Source organism: Nycticebus coucang, chromosome 10 (genome assembly GCF_027406575.1).
Source record: "Nycticebus coucang isolate mNycCou1 chromosome 10, mNycCou1.pri, whole genome shotgun sequence".
NCBI classification, from domain to species: Eukaryota; Metazoa; Chordata; class Mammalia; order Primates; family Lorisidae; genus Nycticebus; species Nycticebus coucang.
In genome coordinates this window covers 106,041,598-106,061,282 of record NC_069789.1, presented here as the reverse complement: position 1 = coordinate 106,061,282, position 19,685 = coordinate 106,041,598, and the positions used below count along the sequence as shown (strand labels likewise).

General features: G+C 45.4%; 1 protein-coding gene across 3 annotated transcripts in view; it reads right to left on the bottom strand.

Moving 5' to 3' along the window:
* Positions 1–67: 67 nt before the first annotated feature.
* Positions 68–19,685, bottom strand: part of ADAR (adenosine deaminase RNA specific) — a 63,074-nt gene continuing 43,456 nt past the window's right edge. For 2 of the 3 annotated variants that reach the window (XM_053604219.1, XM_053604216.1), the window contains 9 exons: positions 7,815–8,040; positions 7,387–7,558; positions 6,980–7,073; positions 6,189–6,311; positions 5,789–5,922; positions 3,772–3,954; positions 3,186–3,298; positions 2,782–2,909; positions 68–2,652 (listed from right to left, as the gene is read on the bottom strand). In XM_053604219.1, coding sequence (XP_053460194.1) covers positions 2,415–2,652; positions 2,782–2,909; positions 3,186–3,298; positions 3,772–3,954; positions 5,789–5,922; positions 6,189–6,311; positions 6,980–7,073; positions 7,387–7,558; positions 7,815–8,040 — 1,411 coding nt within the window. In that variant the 3' untranslated portion in view covers positions 68–2,414. The remainder of the gene's footprint in view (positions 2,653–2,781; positions 2,910–3,185; positions 3,299–3,771; positions 3,955–5,788; positions 5,923–6,188; positions 6,312–6,979; positions 7,074–7,386; positions 7,559–7,814; positions 8,041–19,685) is intronic. The other variant, XM_053604218.1, reaches the window with a different exon arrangement.

The following is a 19,685-nucleotide window of genomic DNA, read 5'->3' as shown; positions in this document are numbered from 1 at the left end:
ACCACAGGTCCCTCTGCACCCACTTTCACTTCCCCCAAGAAACAAAGATTTAAAGCTTTCTAACAAGTCAGATTCATTTTTCTTTATTATTTATGAGGAATGTATATTGTTAGTTATGTTAGGAAGGGACACGTAACAGCAGAATCAAAACTGGACTGCAGCCACTGTGGCACTCAAGTCTGTGCCTGGGCTCTCCCTCACTCTGCTCTTGGAGTCACTAGACCCCCCCAAACCAACAAATTCCCTTCAACATAAAGGAAGTAGCTTCAAGCATTGACAGTTTTGTACAAGTGATTATTGAAGAATGCACAATAGCTACAGTTCAGACAAATAAACTACAAAAATAATTAAAAAGCAAAATTGAGGGAAAGGGGGTCCTGCTTATTAAAAACAAAGATTGGACAAAAACACGAAGAGAACAGGGGTGGGAGTGGGGTACCTCCGTCTCATGTGACTCAGGGGTGTGGGGGTGTGGCGGTGCAGGGCCTGACACGGCTGGTTTCCAGCAGGCATGTGGACGTGGGGATGTGGCACTCCTACAGCACACTTGCCAGGCAAAATCTTGGGGCAATGAGAGCCTGACCTTCTAAGAGCCCCTGTTGTCCGATTAAAGAAGAGGCAGCTGGCCTATGCTCTATTGCAGATATAATGCCCAACATGGACCAGAGTGGCACAGCACTTCCAGGAACCCATACGTGATAACCCTCCTGCCTGAAAATGTGAAAGGATGTGTTTCCTCCCATGGCTAGAACCGTAAGATAACTCTGCCCCCACTGTGGACAGAAGGACTGGTGTGTGTGCCCTCAGAAGACTCAGGGCCAGGGGCAAGCAGGCCCCTTCTGCCCCAGAAGATACCATTTTCCTATCAGTTCCTCGGAACACTTTGGTGTTCCACAGAGACATCCTTAGTCTATTTTAAAAACATGGGTCTTCTTATTTTGGTCAATTTTTGGTTGTATAGAGGGTACAGCGGGCCCCAGAACAAAAGTGCAAATGTGAGTATGTCTACTACTGAGGCTGAGGCAAGCTGGTCAGCAGTCTGCACAGGGTGGGGTGGGAAGCCCCCAGGGCACTGGCTCACACCTCCCAGACACACATGCACCTCCAGGCTCAGGTCCTGAGGCAGCAGTGCCTGTGTCCTCTCCAGCATGTCTGGCTGACTCAGCCCCAGAGCTCGACTCCAGAGAAGTGAAAGGCTCTGGCCACAGGAGTCAAGGGTCTTGCCCCAGAGAGCATGAGAACAGCTGCCCTTCCATCTGCAGCTACTATAAGGAGACCTCAGTCTGTACCCTGCCATGCACCTACTTCTGAAGCTGACCAGCAAAGTGAGCGTGCCTGGATAAATAGACAAGTATGTCTGAACATGCGAACTGCTCAATTATAGGGTATCTGTAGTAGTTAGAAATCAACACCTACGGCATTCCTTTAAAACTCTTGATTGACATATGACTTGGCCGACTTCCCTGTGAGGAGGACTATACCAGGTCAAACAGTGATCTGACCAACATGATTTTTTGCCCGTTTTCTTGCAAAATCTTAATTATCCGAGCAGAAATGATCTGACCCTCTAAGATTTGCCCTGGCCATTTTTCCTACCAGTTGGTGGGGTCTATGGCTTTACACCCGACAGTGGCAGGGGAACTTCTTAAGAATTATTTATAAGGGGTAGTTGAAGCTTGGCAATATTCCAAGGAATGTCTGTGCTCCCTGGGAAGTGGTCTGTGTCACCCTGCAGGCAGAATCCTCCCTGAGCCAGATGGCTGGTTCTAGAGTCACTGTTGCCTGGAGAGGGTGTCCCCTGGCTTTCCCCATCCCCCCCAGGCTGGCTAAAGTGCAAGATGGGAAGATCAAAAGCATTATTTGCAGATTCTGATAGCACTTCCATTGGTACTGACTGCAGTAAATGTTTTGCCAAATTCTGTTAAGTTCACGTCTTTACCCTCTTGGGGAGGGAATAGAGAAACTTTCATAACAAGGAAGTAACCTCAGAAGGGGAGAGAGGGAAGTAGAGGGGTCTGCAGAGTTCACAAATGAGTCCTCAGTCCCTGACATGATGCAGAGTTAACCAGGCCTGATCAAGAGATCAGTGCAGTAAACACAAAGGAAAAGGAAAAAATAAAACAATTTAGAGGAAATGGGCTACAGGAGCTCAGTGACTGCTTTTGCTTTTGGGAGAAGGAAAAGGTAACCCCTTTTTCCTCCCCTAAGTCTCTGACTCTCCATATAGGAAAAGAGGGGCCTGACTAGACCCTGCTTAGCAATCCCCAAGAAAGCAGGACAAGTGGATCCCAAAGTTCTTAATGCTACCAGGTGTGGGTGGGGGAGGAAAGGAGGAGAAATATACCCTCTCACCAACATAACAAGGAATGCAAATCCTACCTCTCTCACCCCAATGCACCTGTCACTGAATCATGCTATACTGGGCAGAGATAAAAGTTCTTTTCCTCTTGGGGCTTGCTTATCCAGTTCCCATAGCCCATGTCCTTCAGGCTTTTTTTGAAGTAGTTCTTGGCTACCTCGTAGTCTCGGGCAGCTTTCTTGGCCTCACCATAGGAGAGTTTCAGTAGATCCCTGCGGTAACGGAAGGAGCAGAGCTTCTTAAATAGAAGAAAAATGTTCTTTTTAGAGACCCGGGACAATTCATTCCGTGGCCTAGAGAAACAAAAGCATTCATTATTCACCTGGGACCAGGACAGGTGGGGTTCCAAAGTGGAGAAATCAAGGCAGTGCAGGCAACTCAAGATCTGCAGACATATGCTGACCCCCACCCTGGCTCCTCACCCGTCCACGGTGCCTCTGGTGCCATCCAGGATCTCTAGGTCGTAGCCATCGGCCAAACACCAGTTGACGCTTGTCTCCTTCGTCTTCCCAGATTGCCTTTTGGAATCATATACACTGACTCGGCCAACCTAGGAATCCCAGAAGTGATGGGATAAAGATGGAAACCTTTCAGGAATTAGATTCTGAAACAGGGACTTAAGACTAACAGACTCTAGACATACTAACTTCTCCTTGATTCAAACTACAGACTAAGAGAAGGAAAACCCCTTGGCATCCAAAAAGGAGGAAAGGATGAAGTTCTTGGGGTACCAACAATGGCTCCCTTAGCCCAGAGTACATTTTTGCTCTGCTCATATATCGAAAGGAGGAAAATGCCAAGGGCAAACAGAACAGGGTTATAGCACCTTAGGGTGGTTGACAGTAAAGGGGTATCGTAGTCCATCCTCAAATGCACTCCCATCTCTCGTCATACGACAGCAAATAGCACGGGTCAGATGCCCTTGGTTGAAAAGGTAACCTGGGTACAAAAAAAAAAAAAATCTATACACACCTGTGTTTGCACCAGGTGCTATTAAGAGGCAGAGGCTGGTGGGGATTTGGAGGCATGAAACAAGGTTGTCAAGACAGAGAAGCAGCCTTCTGATTGTGGCTACATGTGATTCTTGGGATCACCAAATATTTAAGCACAAAATAAAGGGTTCCAGATAAGGCCAAGGGCGGTGGACAGCAAGCAAGCTAAAACGCTGCAGTTTTAAGCTGAGGTTTCTTTAACTCATCTTGAAAAGCCCAGCCTGGTGTTGTCTTTACTTAAGCTGCTTAAACTGGTCTCCCTGCCCCAGCAGCCTGGACACTCAGAACCATTCCTGATGATGGAAGCATGTTTACTTTGGAAAGGGGATGTCACCTCCACCCCAGGTAACACAACATGTAGTTTCCTAGGATTTGGGCACAAGGACAGACTAACTCCAGACCCTAAGGCAGGTCCCTTACCTAATGTGACAGATTTGAGATACACAGGCTGTAGGAAGTGAGTTAACAGTGCCCCTTGCAGGCCCAGCACGTTCCAGCGTAGGATTTTGTCACTACAGGACATGGTACGGAGTCTCTCCCCGAGCCGAATGCCATCCCACGTAGGCACAATGTCGCTGGACTCCACAGGGATTGTGCCCTCCCCTGCGTGAGAGACTTGGGTCAGTCCTACAGTGCCATTTGATCAAACCACTCCTTGGCATGGTGTGTGTACTCCTGGGGCTTGGGACAAAGGCCACCCATCTATTCATTCATCACGGATCTCACAGCACCTGCCCTATACCTGGCTCTGGGAGACAAAATGGTGAGCACAACCAGGTAAAGATCCTGTCCCCCGAGAACACTGCAGGGATGAAGAGGACAGGAAGGAATGGAAAGGGCACTGCGCAAGTGGACTGACATATCCCCAAGGCTCCAATGCTGACTGACAGTGCTCTGAGGCTGTGAGGAGTAAGGACTGCAGGGGACAGCCTGGGATAGCGGAGTCTGGGCTGAGACAGAAAGGAGAAGGGGGGGAGCATTTCAGACACAGAACTAAAGTCAAGGGCCTGAGGCAGCAAGGGACCCAGCTATTCAGGGAGCCAAGGAAAAGCCCATGGGACTCACACACATGAGGGATGGGGATAGTGGCACCGGGGGTGAGGCTGAGATCACAGCAGATTTTGCTTTGGTATGAAGTGCAGTGGGAAACCACTACAGGGTTGTTAATTTTTTTTTGAGAGAGAGCCTCAAGCTGTCACCCAGGGTAGAGTGCCAGGGCATCACAGCTCACAGCAACCTCCAACTCTTGGGCTCAAGCGATTCTCCTAACTCTGCCTCCCAAGTAGCTGGGACTAGAAGCACCCGTCACAATGCCTAGCTATTTTTTGGTTACAGCCATCATTGTTGTTTGGTGGCCAGGGCTGGATTCGAACCCACCAGCTCAGGTGTATGTGGCTAGCGCCTTAGCTGCTTGAGCCACAGGCAGCGAGCTGGGTTGTTATTCTTTTAAGTAACAGCTTTATTGAGATATAATTTGTATGCCATACAATTTACCCATTTAAAGCATGTAAGTTAGTGGTTTTTAGTATTTTCACAGTTCTGCAACGATCACCAGTTAATTTTAGAACATTCCATCACTCCAAAAAGAAACTCTCTGTTCACGGGCAGTCACTCCTCCCTCTCTCCCACCCTCAGTCTGCAACCTGTGACTTGTCTGTTTTCCATCTCTGCAGATCTGTCTGCTCTGGATACTTCATATAAATGTAATCTTGTGTATGTGACCTTTTGTGACTGGCTGTTTTCACCGAGCAGCACATGTCTAAGCCCACCCATGTTGTGAGCAGATGTCAGTACTGCTTTCTCTTTATGGCCAAATAATATTCCTGTGTATAGATGCATCACGTTTTATATGTCCTTTAGCTGATAGGCATTGGGTTATTTCCACTTTTTCTGGCTGAACATTCACATACTGGTTTTTGCGTGGACACATTTTCATTTCTCTTGGGCATATGCCTAGCCCTGGGTCGCACAGTGACTCTATTTGTTTATGGTACTTAGCAGGGTTTTAGGGCCACTCTGATAACTGCTAAAGTGTGGTCTCAAGGGAGCAGGAGTGGATGTGAGGAGGCGGGGGTAAGCAGGCAAGTAGGAGCTGGTAATTAGGTGTGAGCCAACAGTCAGGGGAGACCAGGCCCGCCGGCTCCTCAAGCCTAGGTCTGCACCACTTCTTTTTCATCCCCCCTCTCTAAGCTGACCCTACCCATTTCCCCTGCTAGGAAAACCCTATAGGGGAGCACAGCCATATTGTACATCCAAGGAGGCTCTCTCTTCTGAGCGAGATAGGTATCTCCACCTCCTGTTTGACCTGGAGGTCTCCCAAACTGACAGATTCAAGATGGAACTTTGACCCTTCTACAGAACTCCTCCACTCAAGACTTTGGGGTCCTGGGAACCGGCAGAGGTTTTTTGGGAAAGAAGGAGGATGCATGTTACTCACCGTTCTCTACCTTGGTACGGAGCTTGCCTTGTTTGGGATTCTCAAAGACAGGGCGGTGGGAGGAGTCTGTGTATTCCATGGCTCGGTCATTGCAGGACTTGTCAAAGAGGGCGCCGTCTCCACAGGGCGCAGTGCTGCAGGAAAGGGCACCTGTTCAGACTCACCTGTGCAAACCTCCCCCACTTCCTGGGTGGGGATCAAGAGTAGTCAGATGAGGCAGAAGGATGTTTTCTGGGGACCACTATGAGACAGTAGAGGTGGGCAGCAGGGTATGTGAGTCATTCTATGACAGGCATGTGTCTTAAACCCAGAGTGGAGTGTGGCTGGTGGTGGAAGGTCTCATTTGCAGCCTGGGAATGTCTCAATGCCCAGCCCAGGGCTGCCGCAGATGTGCGCACACCTGATGTAGAGGTGGAATGACACGGTCTTCTTTATCTGGAGCTTTTCTCCTCCCCTAGCGAGCTCAAATATGCTGTCCCTCGCTGTCTGGGGGTTGTATTTCATTAATTCACTGTAGAGAAACCTACACAAAGAAAAAATGTTTAGAAAGACAGGGTCAACTTTGGGAAGAGCAGTTGCTTCTATAATCTCACCTCCATCTGAGCCCCAATTGCTCAGATAGAAAGCAGTGGTGGGACATTCTCTATAGGAGACTCCAACATTATAAAAAGCAAAGTTATCCTTTTGGATCAGTTTCATTTATTTTGAGGGTTCCGTGCTATTGCGGCCACAGGGATTCTACGGCAGAACAAATTGATTTCAGGACTACAGGAGGCTGTTGCTTCTAATCTCCCCTCATAAATTAAGGAAAAGGTGAGTTGGAGTAGAGAGCTGGCAGGAACACTGAGGTTGTTTAGTCCTAAAATGGAGGTAGAAGACAGCCTTATAAACAAGGCCTTGAGAACCAAAAGTTCATCCTGTGTTTTTTAGAAAGGACATGAAACAGTTAGTAGAAAAAGGATAGCACTTAAAAGCAGGCTGAGAAGCAGGATGCAGCCTAGTCACAGAGGAGAGCAATTCTGTCAGACAGGTTCGAATGAACAGGTTAAAAGCAAATGCTGTCACTGCTGCCTCAACCACCTGCCATCTCCTGGGGTTTTGGAGGTTATGTTGGAGTCCTGGTGCCTGGTGGCAGCAGAGGTGTGGAGAGGAGAAGGGAGGCACAGCAGCAGCCCCGCCCCAAGTGCCCACCTGATGAAGCCCCTCCGGGAGATGATCTCTGCGTGGCAGTCGTTGACAGTTTCTCCCTTCAGGCTGAGGGAGTCTCCCTTCACACACCGATTTCCTAGGAAGGCATTGAAAACACAACTGGAATCACCAGAGGAAAATCACAATGAACTGGGTGAAGGCTATTGGTTCTTAAATCTCAGAGGTGGACTCAGCCACAATCCATCAGCTTCCTGATGCCCAGATTCTCTTCTCTGGAGACAATTCATTCCTCACTGTGAACTGGCTGTAGCTCAAATCAAGTATAAGGAAAATCTTTGCTCCCTGCCTTGAATTCCCTTGCATAGAATTTGGGGGAGGATGACAAGAACCCACTTCTAGCCAATGCAGGAGGCAGATACCTGAAAAGTGTACTCCAGAACCTCACTCACCGGTCCCCAGGCTTACTACAACACCCATGTCCTCAGAGTCTTTCTTCATGACGATGGCGGCCAGGATCTTACGGCCAAGCAAGGACGGCTCGAAACTGTTAGTGAGGGTGTTGAAGCAGCGGTGGCTCAGCATGGCTATCTGGTCGTGGAAAGTGCTGCCAGTGAGTGGGAGCTGTGGGGACAGGAGGCTGTGTCAGGAGACTGTGTCACAAATCCCAGGCTGTGTCCACCGCATCCACCGTGAGCAGGGAGACCAAGCTCTCCTTGACACATGTCCCTCTCCCATCTACTGTCCCAGTTATGTCCCCTACAGAGGCTGACAGTGAGGCCCAGTTTGACTCACATGATAGCAAGTCAGAGTGAACTCCACCAGCAGGAACCCCACCCTTGCCCCCCGAAAAGAAAGCACCAAAAGTAGACGTCTTAACTGTCTTTGGCTGTGCTTCTGGGGACCTTGAGAGGAGGAGCAAAGTTCTTCTGAGACTGGCCCCTGTCACTGGGGTTACCTCTGTGAAACCCATGCGTTCTGCCTTCTCGTTCTCCCCAATCAGCACACGGAGAGCGGCATCTGCTGCCTCCTGCTTGCCCTGCTTCTTGCTGTGTGCGCACACGGCTGGGAACCAGCGACCCCCAACTTTTGCTTGGTAAACAAACCTTTGGGATGAGAAGCAAAGACAAACACCAGGCCCTGATAGCTGTTTCAGGGAAGAGGTAGTTTTGCTTAAGATGGAACCGTCTTGCAAACCTATGGACCCATCAATCTTGACAGCTGTTTCTAAGGGAGCATTTTCCAGATTTTGGTCATTCACCAAGTACAGTATTATTTGTACTAGATCCAGATATCACTTGAATTATCATCTTTTTTCCTAAACTGGCTCTTGAAAAATACAGACACATTTATAAAGGAAACTTCATATCACAGCTATGAATAGAAAACTAGTATTTGCAATGAATTGAAAGTGGCTGCAAAACTGAATATGATAACATCATGTTATTAAATTCTGACTAGATGCTGTTACCTGCAAAGGCTCTGGGCCTGTCTTTACTGTAATGGAAGATGAGGAAGTATTACAGAGGGCTTTTTTTTTTTTTTTTTTGGAGAGACAGAGTCTCACTTTATGGCCCTCAGTAGAGTGCCGTGGCCTCACACAGCTCACAGCAACCTCCAACTCCTGGGCTTCAGCGATTCTCTTGCCTCAGCCTCCCGAGTAGCTGGGACTATAGGAGCCCGCCACAACGCCCGGCTATTTTTTGGTTGCAGTTCAGCCGGGGCCGGGTTTGAACCCGCCACCCTCGGTATATGGGGCCGGCGCCTTACCGACTGAGCCAGAGGCGCCGCCCCTACAGAAGGGTTTTAAAGAACTATTATCCCCAAAGTTAGACTTTCTTCTGAAGCAAGGATGAACCCTCTCAGAGCATGGGAATCACTGTCACTTGATACACTGTCTGATTTTTAAAAGTACCCAAATCCATTTCCTCCTTCACTTCCCTATTAGCTCAGCAGGACTTAAGCCAGGCAGGTTATTGTGTCAAGGTTTGTCTTAGACCTGGGAACCAAGCTTTCCTGAGAAAGTTATTTTTCGATTCTTGGCATGCTTGAGATGGCTATGGGGCTAAGTGGATGAGTCTGGGGCTGTGAGCTCTGCTGATAGTAAAATATACAAACAGAGGCCTCCTTGCTCCTGGCCGAAGATTTCCACAAACACATAGGGAAGAGCACAATGAAGCAAAGTTTAGAAACCTCAAGACAAGGTGTTGAGAACCTAATCTTTCAGCCAGACCCTAATCTAATCTACTGGCTAAGATAATCTACCTGCAGATTAAGAGGCATCAATAGCAAGGTTTACCAGCTTGGGCAGTAAAAACAACCAATCTAATGTTCAACCACACCAAGTTTCTCACTGTTCCTTGACCACCTCAAGCAGCTGAGTGTCTTTACTCCATCTTGGGCCCAGGCTGCCAGGCCTGTGCCAGTGGGCTTGAGTTCAGGAGAGGCACAGGTGCACCAGAACAGGATAGAGAGGGGTCAGGGCCAAATTGTGCCAGATTTTTCCCTGAGGGACCCAGGAGATTCTCACTGACTACGTATTTGAAAAGAATATGAACTCTCATGCACAAAGTTATACAGGTGTATGATATATAGACAGATATGTAAATTCTGTTAATTATACAATTAGAATCGTTTAGAGCTGTGCTGTTCAATATGGTAGCTACTAGCCACATGAGGCTATAGAACCTAAAGAAATTAAAATACAATTAATAATTTAATGCCTGAGAAACATGAGCCACAGTTTGTGTGCTCACCAACCACATGTGGTCAGGAGTTAGCCCTTTTAGTGGAATGATTTAAGGTGAAGAAAATGAATACAAAACAATTCTTTTTAGAGTTCTGGCTGTAAGAGAAGCAGAGAAATGAGCGGTACCTAAAGGGAGGGTAGAGGGAGGATTTTAACAAGGTAGGCGTGGGCATGTTCACAGGCTGCAGGGAATGACCCAGAGCAAGTGCGGGTGAGGAGAGGAGAGGGAAGTGATGGTGAGGCGACAGCGAGGGTGAGGGATGGGGAGGAAAGGAAGGGAAGGGAGGTGAGGTGGACGAGAAGGACACAACAGGCACAGCCAAATCCCAGGGCAGATGAGAGGGACAGGGGTCCAGGGCGCAGACAGGAGAGGACACTTCCTCGCTTGCTGTATGGATACGAAGTACAGAGGGCGGTAGGGAGGTGGGTGGGTAATGAAAGATGAGGTATTTCTCTTATGATCCTTGCTATTTTCTCAGTTAAGTATGAGGTAAGACCAATTTAGGTGAGGAACAAGGAGGTTGGTGGAAATCTGAAGAAAAAGGCACAGTTCTGAAACAGTGCTCTCAGAGTAGGAAAATAAATGAAGCAGAAAAATGCCGGAAAGGGGCAAAAATGTGGGGAGAGGGCAAGTGGCAGGTGTCTATCACAGCACTCAGTACCTCTTTTGTGGTGAAAACACTACTGCACCCAGAAGGCAGGTCCTGTGGGCCGCCCAGCTGCCTGCACTCCCCCCACCAGGCTGCTGTGTTCACTGCTCCACCCAGGGGGGCCTCCTCCAGCCCCTTCACCAGCTCTGCTCCCCCACCTCCCACAGGGCTTGCACTGTGTCCTCTGCCTGGAGACCCGTTTCTCTGTCCCCACCATCCTTACAGTCTCAGCTCAGAAGGGAAGCCCTTCCCTGCTCTGCTCACCACAGTTGAATGGTGGAGTCACAGACTCTCATTAAACTCACACCTGCAGTCCTTGGAATACTCATCAAACAGGAGATCTTGCATTTCCTTGGGTGACTATTAGTTGTTATCTAACAAAGACAAGGTCCTCCATAAATGTGTGAATGAGAAAAGTAGAGAGGCCAGTTAGAAGAAGGCTGTTTTGTTGGCCTGGGTGAGAGAAGACAGTGGCTCGGACTAAAAGGCTGACACTGGAGGTGGAAAGAGGAAGGGGTTTGGTGTAGAAACTGTCTGTGCAACCACAAAGCTCAGGAGCAGGCTAGCCAAGGAAGGTAATGGGGAGGGAGGCAAAGGTGACTCTCGGGCTGTTGGTTGGAGCAGCTAGCCAGACAGCAGTATCATTTACTAAGACAGGAAGGACTAGGGGGAAAGAAAAGGGTAGACACTAAGGGTTCCGCTTTGGACATGTCACATTAGAGGTGTCCAGCCAGGGAGAAGTGACAAGTAAGCAGTTGGAGAGAGGAACGTGAAGCTCTGGGCAGTCTCTAGCACTTAGACAGTAAAAGTCATTAAAGTAGTTAAAGATGTCAAGAACAAGAGCAAAGAGAAAGGGAAAAGAGGACCCAGCATAAATCACATTGAGAAGGAAGCAACATGTCATTGTATGAGAGGTCAATAAATGCAGCTACTAAGTTATCGCTGCCCCTCTCTATGCGACCTTCCTCCCCGCCTCCCAGGAGACCCTAGCAGAAGCCCTATCCCACAGCACCTGGCAATCTTCAATCTAGTTCAAAGTTCTTCATAATGGATGACTGACTGACTTAAAGTTCTAGGAAAGATTTTACAGATTTCACTGAAGAGAAAGAGGAAATGGACTGACCTGTCCTATAAGGACTGTGCTTAAAGATAAAGGGGGGAGAGGCTCACTGAGAGCAAAGGACATGAGCTGGCGGAAGAGCAGCTAGAGGGAGATCATGCCCCTCCTCTCCTGGAGGGGCTAAGCTGGGCAGATGTGCCCTGCTAGTCCCCTCTAGTCTCTGCGTTCTAAATTGGGTCATGGTGATCAAAGAGCTAATTTTTTTATTATGTAAAAAGCTCTTACATACCAATAAACAGTACAACCCAAACAAGAGAAGAACAGGTGGTTCACAGAAAAAGAAAACACAAATAACATATAAGCAGGAATAAACGAATAGCATTATTTACTACTAGAGATACGCTTAGAATTACAAGATACCATTTTTATGTACTTTTCTCCTTAATGACTTTTTTAAATTGAAAAGCTAGATGCCATACATGTAAAAATTCAAATAGGAGTATACAATATAAATGTCCCTCTTTCCCCAGAAGCAAATGTAGTTACCAGTTTATTTTAAACCTTCAAGAAAATATTCTGCAGGACAATTATGAGAGGGATTTTATCTAACAAATGCTATCAGTGCAACCTAATTCTTTGTACCCTCAATGAATCTCAAACAATAAAAAAAGGAAAATATTCTATGCATGAATGAGCACACTATTTTTGAGGAAGGAGAAATAAATCTTATACTTCTTAGTGATCCTAAGAAAGCAGCAGGCAGAGGCAGAAGAACTCCTCCTCTAAAGAACAAACTTTACACTCAGATGAAATAACCTTGAAAAGAAAAAGAAAGAAACACTCTGTAACTAATAACAATACCCTGGTTTCTAACATCTGTAGTTATAACTATGTAGCTGATACGGAATTGAAGAAATAAAAAAGGTATAAAAGAGCCTAGAAAAAACTGTTCCTGGAACTCAGCATTTTACGCCGCGAGGCACCTCAGTTCTCACCTGCAATTAAAGGTTCCTTCCTCTATGTGGTAGGAGTGTCTGTCTGTTTTAACTCAGCGTGTTATTCCAACATTTTTGGTTCCCTGGCTGGGAAAATGAGCACGTAGATTGGGACTGAGAGGTTCTAGGGGCTTCCCCCATGCCAGGTGTGTAGGATTGGGACCAAGAGACTCTAGCGGCTTCCCCACGCCAGGTGTAGCACACCTTGGGTTACTCCCGGCACCGTGACTGATGCCGTTCCCTGAGAGCGCTCCCGTGCTGATTACACAGAGGGGAGGGCCCGTGGCGGTCCTATGAGGCAGTAGCTCATCAACAGAAGAATGAACATACTGTGGAAGGGCACATCTAGACTTAGGTTAAGAATTGGATTAAAAGGGTATAATACTAGTGAAGCCCACTCCAGAGAGTGGGAGAGGAGCTCCATCACCTCCTTGAGGTAGGAGCCTCAGTAAAAAGGGACAGGAAAAGGAACTGACCTCCGTGAGGCAATGGGCCTCAGTTAGAGGGGTTAAAAGAAACAGGAGGAGGCAGGGGGCCTCAACAAAAGTAAAAGGGATTAAGAGGAATGGTTTAGTCTCTGAGAATAAATGGTGGGTGAAAGAGTGACTGTATAGCTCCACTACTGGTCACAGTTACAGAGCTCGACTGGACCCTAACCTGCAGTTCCGTGGAGATGTCACGAGGCATAACGGTGACTTGCTGCACAGCGGCAACAAGGCCCGGGGTTTATACAGGTGCACCTTAGCTAAGACGCTCCTTAAAGCCTCCTGAGAGGCGAGGCCAGATGGGCACCTGACAGATCTTCAACCCCCCCAAGCCCACCCCCATTTGTCTGCACCACAGGGATGGGTCCTGCTAGGTCTGAGGAAACTCCCCTAGGGTTAATGGTTCAGAATTTTTTTTTCTTTTTTTGAGAAGGAGTCTCAAGCTGTCACCCTGGGTAGTACCGTGGCATCACAGCAACCTCAGACTCTAGGGCTTAAGAGATTCTCTTGTCTCAGCCTCCCAGTAGCTGGGACTATAGGTGCCCGCCACAACGCCCGGCTATTTTTTTTGTTGCAGTTGCCATTGTTTTAGCATGCCCAGGTCGTGTTCAAACCCACCAGCCCCAGTGTATGTGGCTGCCGCCCTGGTTCAGAAATTTTTAAAAGGGCTTTGCAGGGGACTATGGAGTTACTATGACCCCTAAAAAGTTGAGAAAACTTTGTGAGCTAGAATGGCCATCCTTTGGAGTAAGAAGGGAGTTTAGATGTAAGTCTAGTAAAGAAGGTATAGAGAGTAGTAGGCAAGCCTGGACACCCTAATCAGTTCCCACAGACACTTGGCAGATTTGAAAGATGCCTTTTTTACTATCCGAGTGGCTCCAGTGTCAGAAGCTATCTGCCTTCCAGTAGGAAGACTCCCGAAACGGAGTTGTACCTGGATACAGTTGCCACAAGAGTTCAAAAACTCCCCTACAATCTTGGGGAAGCACTGGCCAGGGACCTGTCAACCTTTCCTGGACAACAGTTACAGAGTACCTTACTGCAATATGTGGATGATTTACTCTTAGGCTACGAGACTAGAAAAGGAAGTGCTCAAGGAACTGATAAGTTGTTAAAACATTTAGAGAACTGTGGATATAAAATTTCCTGAAAGAAACCAGGTAATTTGTAACCTGCTTGTTCCCAAGGCCAGAGAATTTTCAGAGGCAGCTGGCTTCTATCACCTGTGGATCCTAAATTTTGCCGTGCTTGCTAAGCCCTAGTATGAAGTTACAAAGGGGATGATAAAGAGCCCCTAGTGCAGTGGTTCTCAACTTTCCTAATGCCCCAGCCCTTTAATACAGTTCCTGTGGGTGGACCCACAGGTTGAGAACCCCAGCCCTAGTGTGAAAGGCCCTCAGGAAAAAGCATTCTAAGCCATTAAAGAAAACAACTCCCACCTGGGACATCTTACCAAAAGGCAGAAATTATAGCACTCACCAGTCAACATTTATACTGATTCAAAGTATGCCTTTTTTTTTTTTTTTTGTAGAGACAGAGTTTCACTTTATGGCCCTCGGTAGAGTGCCGTGGCATCACACAGCTCACAGCAACCTCCAACTCCTGGGCTTAAGCGATTCTCTTGCCTCAGCCTCCCGAGTAGCTGGGACTACAGGCGTCCGCCACAACGCCCGGCCATTTTTTGGTTGCAGTTTGGCCGGGGCCGGGTCTGAACCCGCCACCCTCGGAATATGGGGCCAGCGCCCTACCGACTGAGCCACAGGCACTGCCCTCAAAGTATGCCTTTTTAACCCTGCATGTTCATGGTGCATTGTATGGAGAAAAAGGACTATTAAACTCAGCTGGAAAACAAAGTATCACCAAGAAATATAAAACTTACTGAAAACTGTGTGGAAACCTAGTAAGGAGGCAGTAATGCATTGCAAAGGACACCAAAAGAGGCAAGGACACATTATTTAAAGGAATACTAAAACTGAAGGCAGAAGCGTGCTGGGTAACGACAAGCCAGTGTATATTTGCAGCCCTACTACCTTGGGTCCCAAATGTAACACCAGTACACAGCAAAAAAAGAGTTGGAGTGGTTAGCACAAGAGCAAGCATTTGCCATAGATGATGACTGGATGCGTTTACCAGATGGAAGCACAGTTGTGCCAGAATTATTGGGAACTATGGTGCAGGCTATGCATGAATCTACCCATCTAGGACACTCCACTCTAACTACTACAAAAGTATTTCTATATAAAACATCTAGCAAGCCTGGCAGAAACATTAAATCAAAGATTTGTCACCTGTAGCCAAACAAGGCTCCCATCTGCCACCAGGTATTCAATGTGTAAGAACTACACCCTTTGAAAACATTCAAGTGGATTTTACTGAAATGCCTCCAAGCAGAGGAAATAAGTATCTGCTGATATAACTAAGAGTGAGTCAAAGTTTTTCCCACTCGAAGTGAAAAGAGGTCACATGGTTTCTACTTAGAGGAATCATCCCTAAATATGGCCTGCCTCTTTACATAGGCTCTGAAGATTGACCCGCTTTTATGGCTCTATCTCTGAAGCAGAAAGTAAATACAACCCGCTATGTATTCCACAGCTTCTCTGCCCTTGGGAGATCCAGTTTAATTGCTCTACCCCATTGTTTGGACAGAATCTTAAGGTTAAGTTAAATATCTGGCCCTCTTAACATGGCAGCTTTTGAAGAATCTTGACTGAGACTTTGTATATAATTTTCTTTTTCCTAAGTTTAGACTTCAAAATAACAGGAACCAGTAAGTAGGGGAGAAGAGAGATGTGTAGAACGACATGTGTATAAAGATAAACTTTTGATAAGGAAGGATAAAACAAAAGAGAATAATTTTGTATAGGAAAGAATCTTGTAGGAAAACCTTTTGTCTTAAAGTAACTGGTGGTTTTAAGAAAGAAAATTTGAGACAGAAAACAAGGAATTTTAAAATGCTGAAAGATGGTGCATGTAAGTCATGAAGGTTTGTGAAGAATTAAGAAAGAATTTTGTGGCTCAGAGCCTGTGGCTCAAGTGGCCAAGGTGCCAGCCACATACACCGAAGCTGGCGGGTTAGAATCCAGCCCAGGCCCGCCAAACAACAATGACGGCTGCAACCAAAAATTAGCTGGGCATTGTGGCAGAGGCAGGAGAATGGCTTGAGCCCAGGAGTTGGAGGTTGCTGTGAGCTGTGATGCCACAGCACTCTACCCAGGGCCACAGCCTGAGGCTGTCTCCAAAAAAAAAAAGAATTTTGTATGTGATTAAGTTGATTATAATGAAAGGAAATTTCTAGTTAAAATAACAAAGTTGTCTGTTCTCAGTATAAGACTTATGTTTGAAACCTCTTAAATTTCTATTCTTGTACACATATTTAAAGTAATGAGGGGCACAGTAGCTCACACCTGTAGTCCTAGCAATCTGAGAGGCCAAGGAGAGTGGATCGGCTGAGCTCACAGTTTCAAGACCAACAACAACAGCATATACATAAAGCTGGGCACTGCCTCAGACTCCTGAGTAGCTGGGACTATAGGTGCCAGCTATAGTCCCAGCTACTCAGGAGTCTGAGGCAAGAGAATTGCTTAAGCCCAAGAGTTTGAGGCTGCTGTGAGCTGTGACAACACGGCACTCTACTGAGGGCAACAAAGACTCTTGTCTCAAAAAAAATAAATAAATAAATAAAATAAAAGTAATGAGAAAAAAATGCATCGAAAGTCAGAACTCAAAGGGTCAATTTACCATTGCAGAGTTAATACAAAGTTTGTTAAAAACTGTTTTTCTATCTTTTTGCCTGCTAAAAACTGTGGCTGCTATGTTATGAATAGCCTTTAGATGAGGTACTAGCACTCAGCAGAAGACCCAAGGTCAATTACATTTGAAACTAAAGAAAAAAAAAGTCCTCTTTTGAAACAGCATAGCCACTTTTCTTTCTGAATTGGCATTGCTCTCTCTGGCTGTTGAATATATTCTTAAGAAATTACTTTACCATTTTGGAAATTAACTGGAAACTACATGCTGCCAACAGGCCACAGAATTCTGGAAAAGTTGAAAGAATGAATAGAAAATTGAAGGCCAGTATAGGGAAAATATGCCAAGAATCTAAACTTCAGTGGATCCAGGCTTTAGCATTAGCATTATTTACTGTATCACAGGCCCTGTCCCTTTTTAAGAAATTTACCAGGGACCCCAAGAAAACGGAGAGAAACAGAACTTACTAACCAACTAATGTCACTGCGGAAAAATAATAAAAGATTTCAGAAGGGGTGAATGATAGATGTCATACATAGTTTATCTGCACCAGTCCATCCCTATTCTCCAGGTAACCAGGTGGGGATTAAAAATTGAAGCCTGAGCCCGCTGAAACCATGGTGAAAAGGCACCTACTTTGTGATCCTGGCCACACCAACATCAGTGAAGGTGAATGGCATTCCTGCCTGGATATATCACTCACATGTGAAATGAGCCTGTGAGGAGTGCACAGTCCAACCACACCCAGAGCATCCCCACCACCTTACCCTGAGAAAACAGACTGCAGTCCTGCCCCAGTCACATACCAGGAGCTGACAGGTCTACCCATGGCAGAAGCTTGAAGATGAGAGCAGCAGCATGGGACTGATTCTTTGCTTTGAACTTTTTCACCTTTCTTCTTTAATCTCAGGTATCCAAGAGATGTAAAAATGTATCCAAGAGATAACCCACACTGGACAAACTGTCAAAACTGTTATTGGTTTACTTCTTATTATGAATGTACAGGAAAGCCTGAAGGAACTTGCATATTTAATACCCAATATCAGGTATGTGTACCCCCCAGTGGGCCTGCTGTTTGCTACAATCCTTCTGAACCCCTACAGCAGACTGAATTTGCTACGTGGTAAAATGATACCCCTAGAAAGACACTAACCCAAGTTATAAGGAGTACCTAAACAAGTATTACGAATCTTTGATGCATGCCAAGTTTTTAATAACACAATATTTGAAGGAGCATGTATGAATCCATCTTGGGAAAGACAATACACTGAAAGAGACAAGTACATAAGCCACCGATTAGGCACCTGTGCAAGATGTATGTACTGGTCTTGTATAATTTGGGCCACATGGATTAATCCTAATGACTGTAATCCAGTACATTTAATAAAAGGAAAAGCTCCTTCACCTTATACCCTTAGAAACTGTTACTCATTAGATGGTAAGCCTCCTTCCCCTAGTTGTAACTGGAGAAACTGTAATCCATTGATATATATTTTTTTAATTTTTACATATACATGTGTTTATTAGGTTTCCATTTTTTGCCTTCAGAAAATTAAAGAGGTTTAAAATTTTATAATAATAACAATGTTTAAGATAGGAACTAGAAACAAAAACCTGGTAAAGAATGAACGAACATAAATACATTCAGAGAAGAAATTGGAGAATTGCTGCATCGAAATATTAAGCAATAATAATAATAATAATGCAAAGAAAGTAACTTTCACATTGTCAAATAAGAGTATTTCTATTATAGAATGCTTTGACTCTGAGATTCAGTATGGAGTCATCAGTTAACTTCTTAGTATCTTTTTTAAGTCTCAAAAAATAGACAACTAATATTTATAAATAAAAGTAAAAATTAAAAAAAAAAAAAACAGATCACGCCAAATCTTATAGACAATAGTAAAAGAAATACTTCAAAATCATTCTGCTTGATCTGGGTACACCTGATATTAAAATTGGAGAGAATATATTATTATAAAGGGGAAATTACAAACATATTTCACTTGTAAGTGAGGATGCAATATCCCAAACAACATTATTAACAAGTTGAACTAAAAATTAATGTTTAAGTAATGTACTTTGGTCAAAATTAAATCAAAAAATGTATTTTCTTTAGCTTTGGGTGGTGTGTTCTGTACATGTCTATTAATCCCATTTGTTTTAGGGTCACATTTAAGTTCTTTGTATCTTTGTTTAGTTTCTGTTTAGAGGATCTTTCCAGTTCTGTCAGAGGGGTGTTAAAATCCCTGGGTATCATGATGTAATGGGATATCATATTTCTCAGACTCATTAAGGTCTGTTTCATAAATCTGGGAGCATTTAAGTTGGGTGCATCAATATTTAAAATTGAAATGTTTTCTTATTGTCTTTCTCAACTTTAATTGCCTTAAAATCTACTTACACCTGAAAATAAGATTGCACTCCCTCCTTTCTTCTGACTTCCTTTTGCTTCAATTACTGTTTCCCGTCCCTAACCCTGAGTCTTGATTTGCCCTTCAAGGCTAGGTGTATCTCCTAGAGACAGCATATAGATGGCTTGTGCTTTTTTTATCCAATTAGTCAGCCTGTACCTCTTCAGTAGTAAATTGACATTTATTGAGAAAATTGATAAGTGTGATGGAGTTCTTTTCATCTTATTTTGTGAAAGTCCATTATATAGTTTTATCCTTTACGCCATTGTGGAAGCTAAGTTTTGACCTTTAGCTTCTAGGTATTTACTGATGGTCCATTGTGATGGTCCGTGTTGAGAATAGGTCTAAGTGTTTTCTGTAGAGCTGGTCTTGTTGTGAACTTCCTCAGTGCTTGTATATCCGCAAAAGATTTGATTTCTCTATCAATTTTGAAGCTTAGTTTAGCAGGGCACAGAATTCTAGGTTGAAAATTGTTTTGTTTAAGAATGTTGGGGTAGTTGCTCGCTCACTTCTCAGAGGAGGTGTGTGCTCTTGGTAGTCCTGAGGGCGGCGGGCCAAGGGCGACCCTGAGAGTAAGAGGCTGCTTGTAGCAGGTAAGGGCCCCTGAAGGAGTCCCTGGTGTTGGCTTGGGAGAGCGCCCCGGCTTGAAGA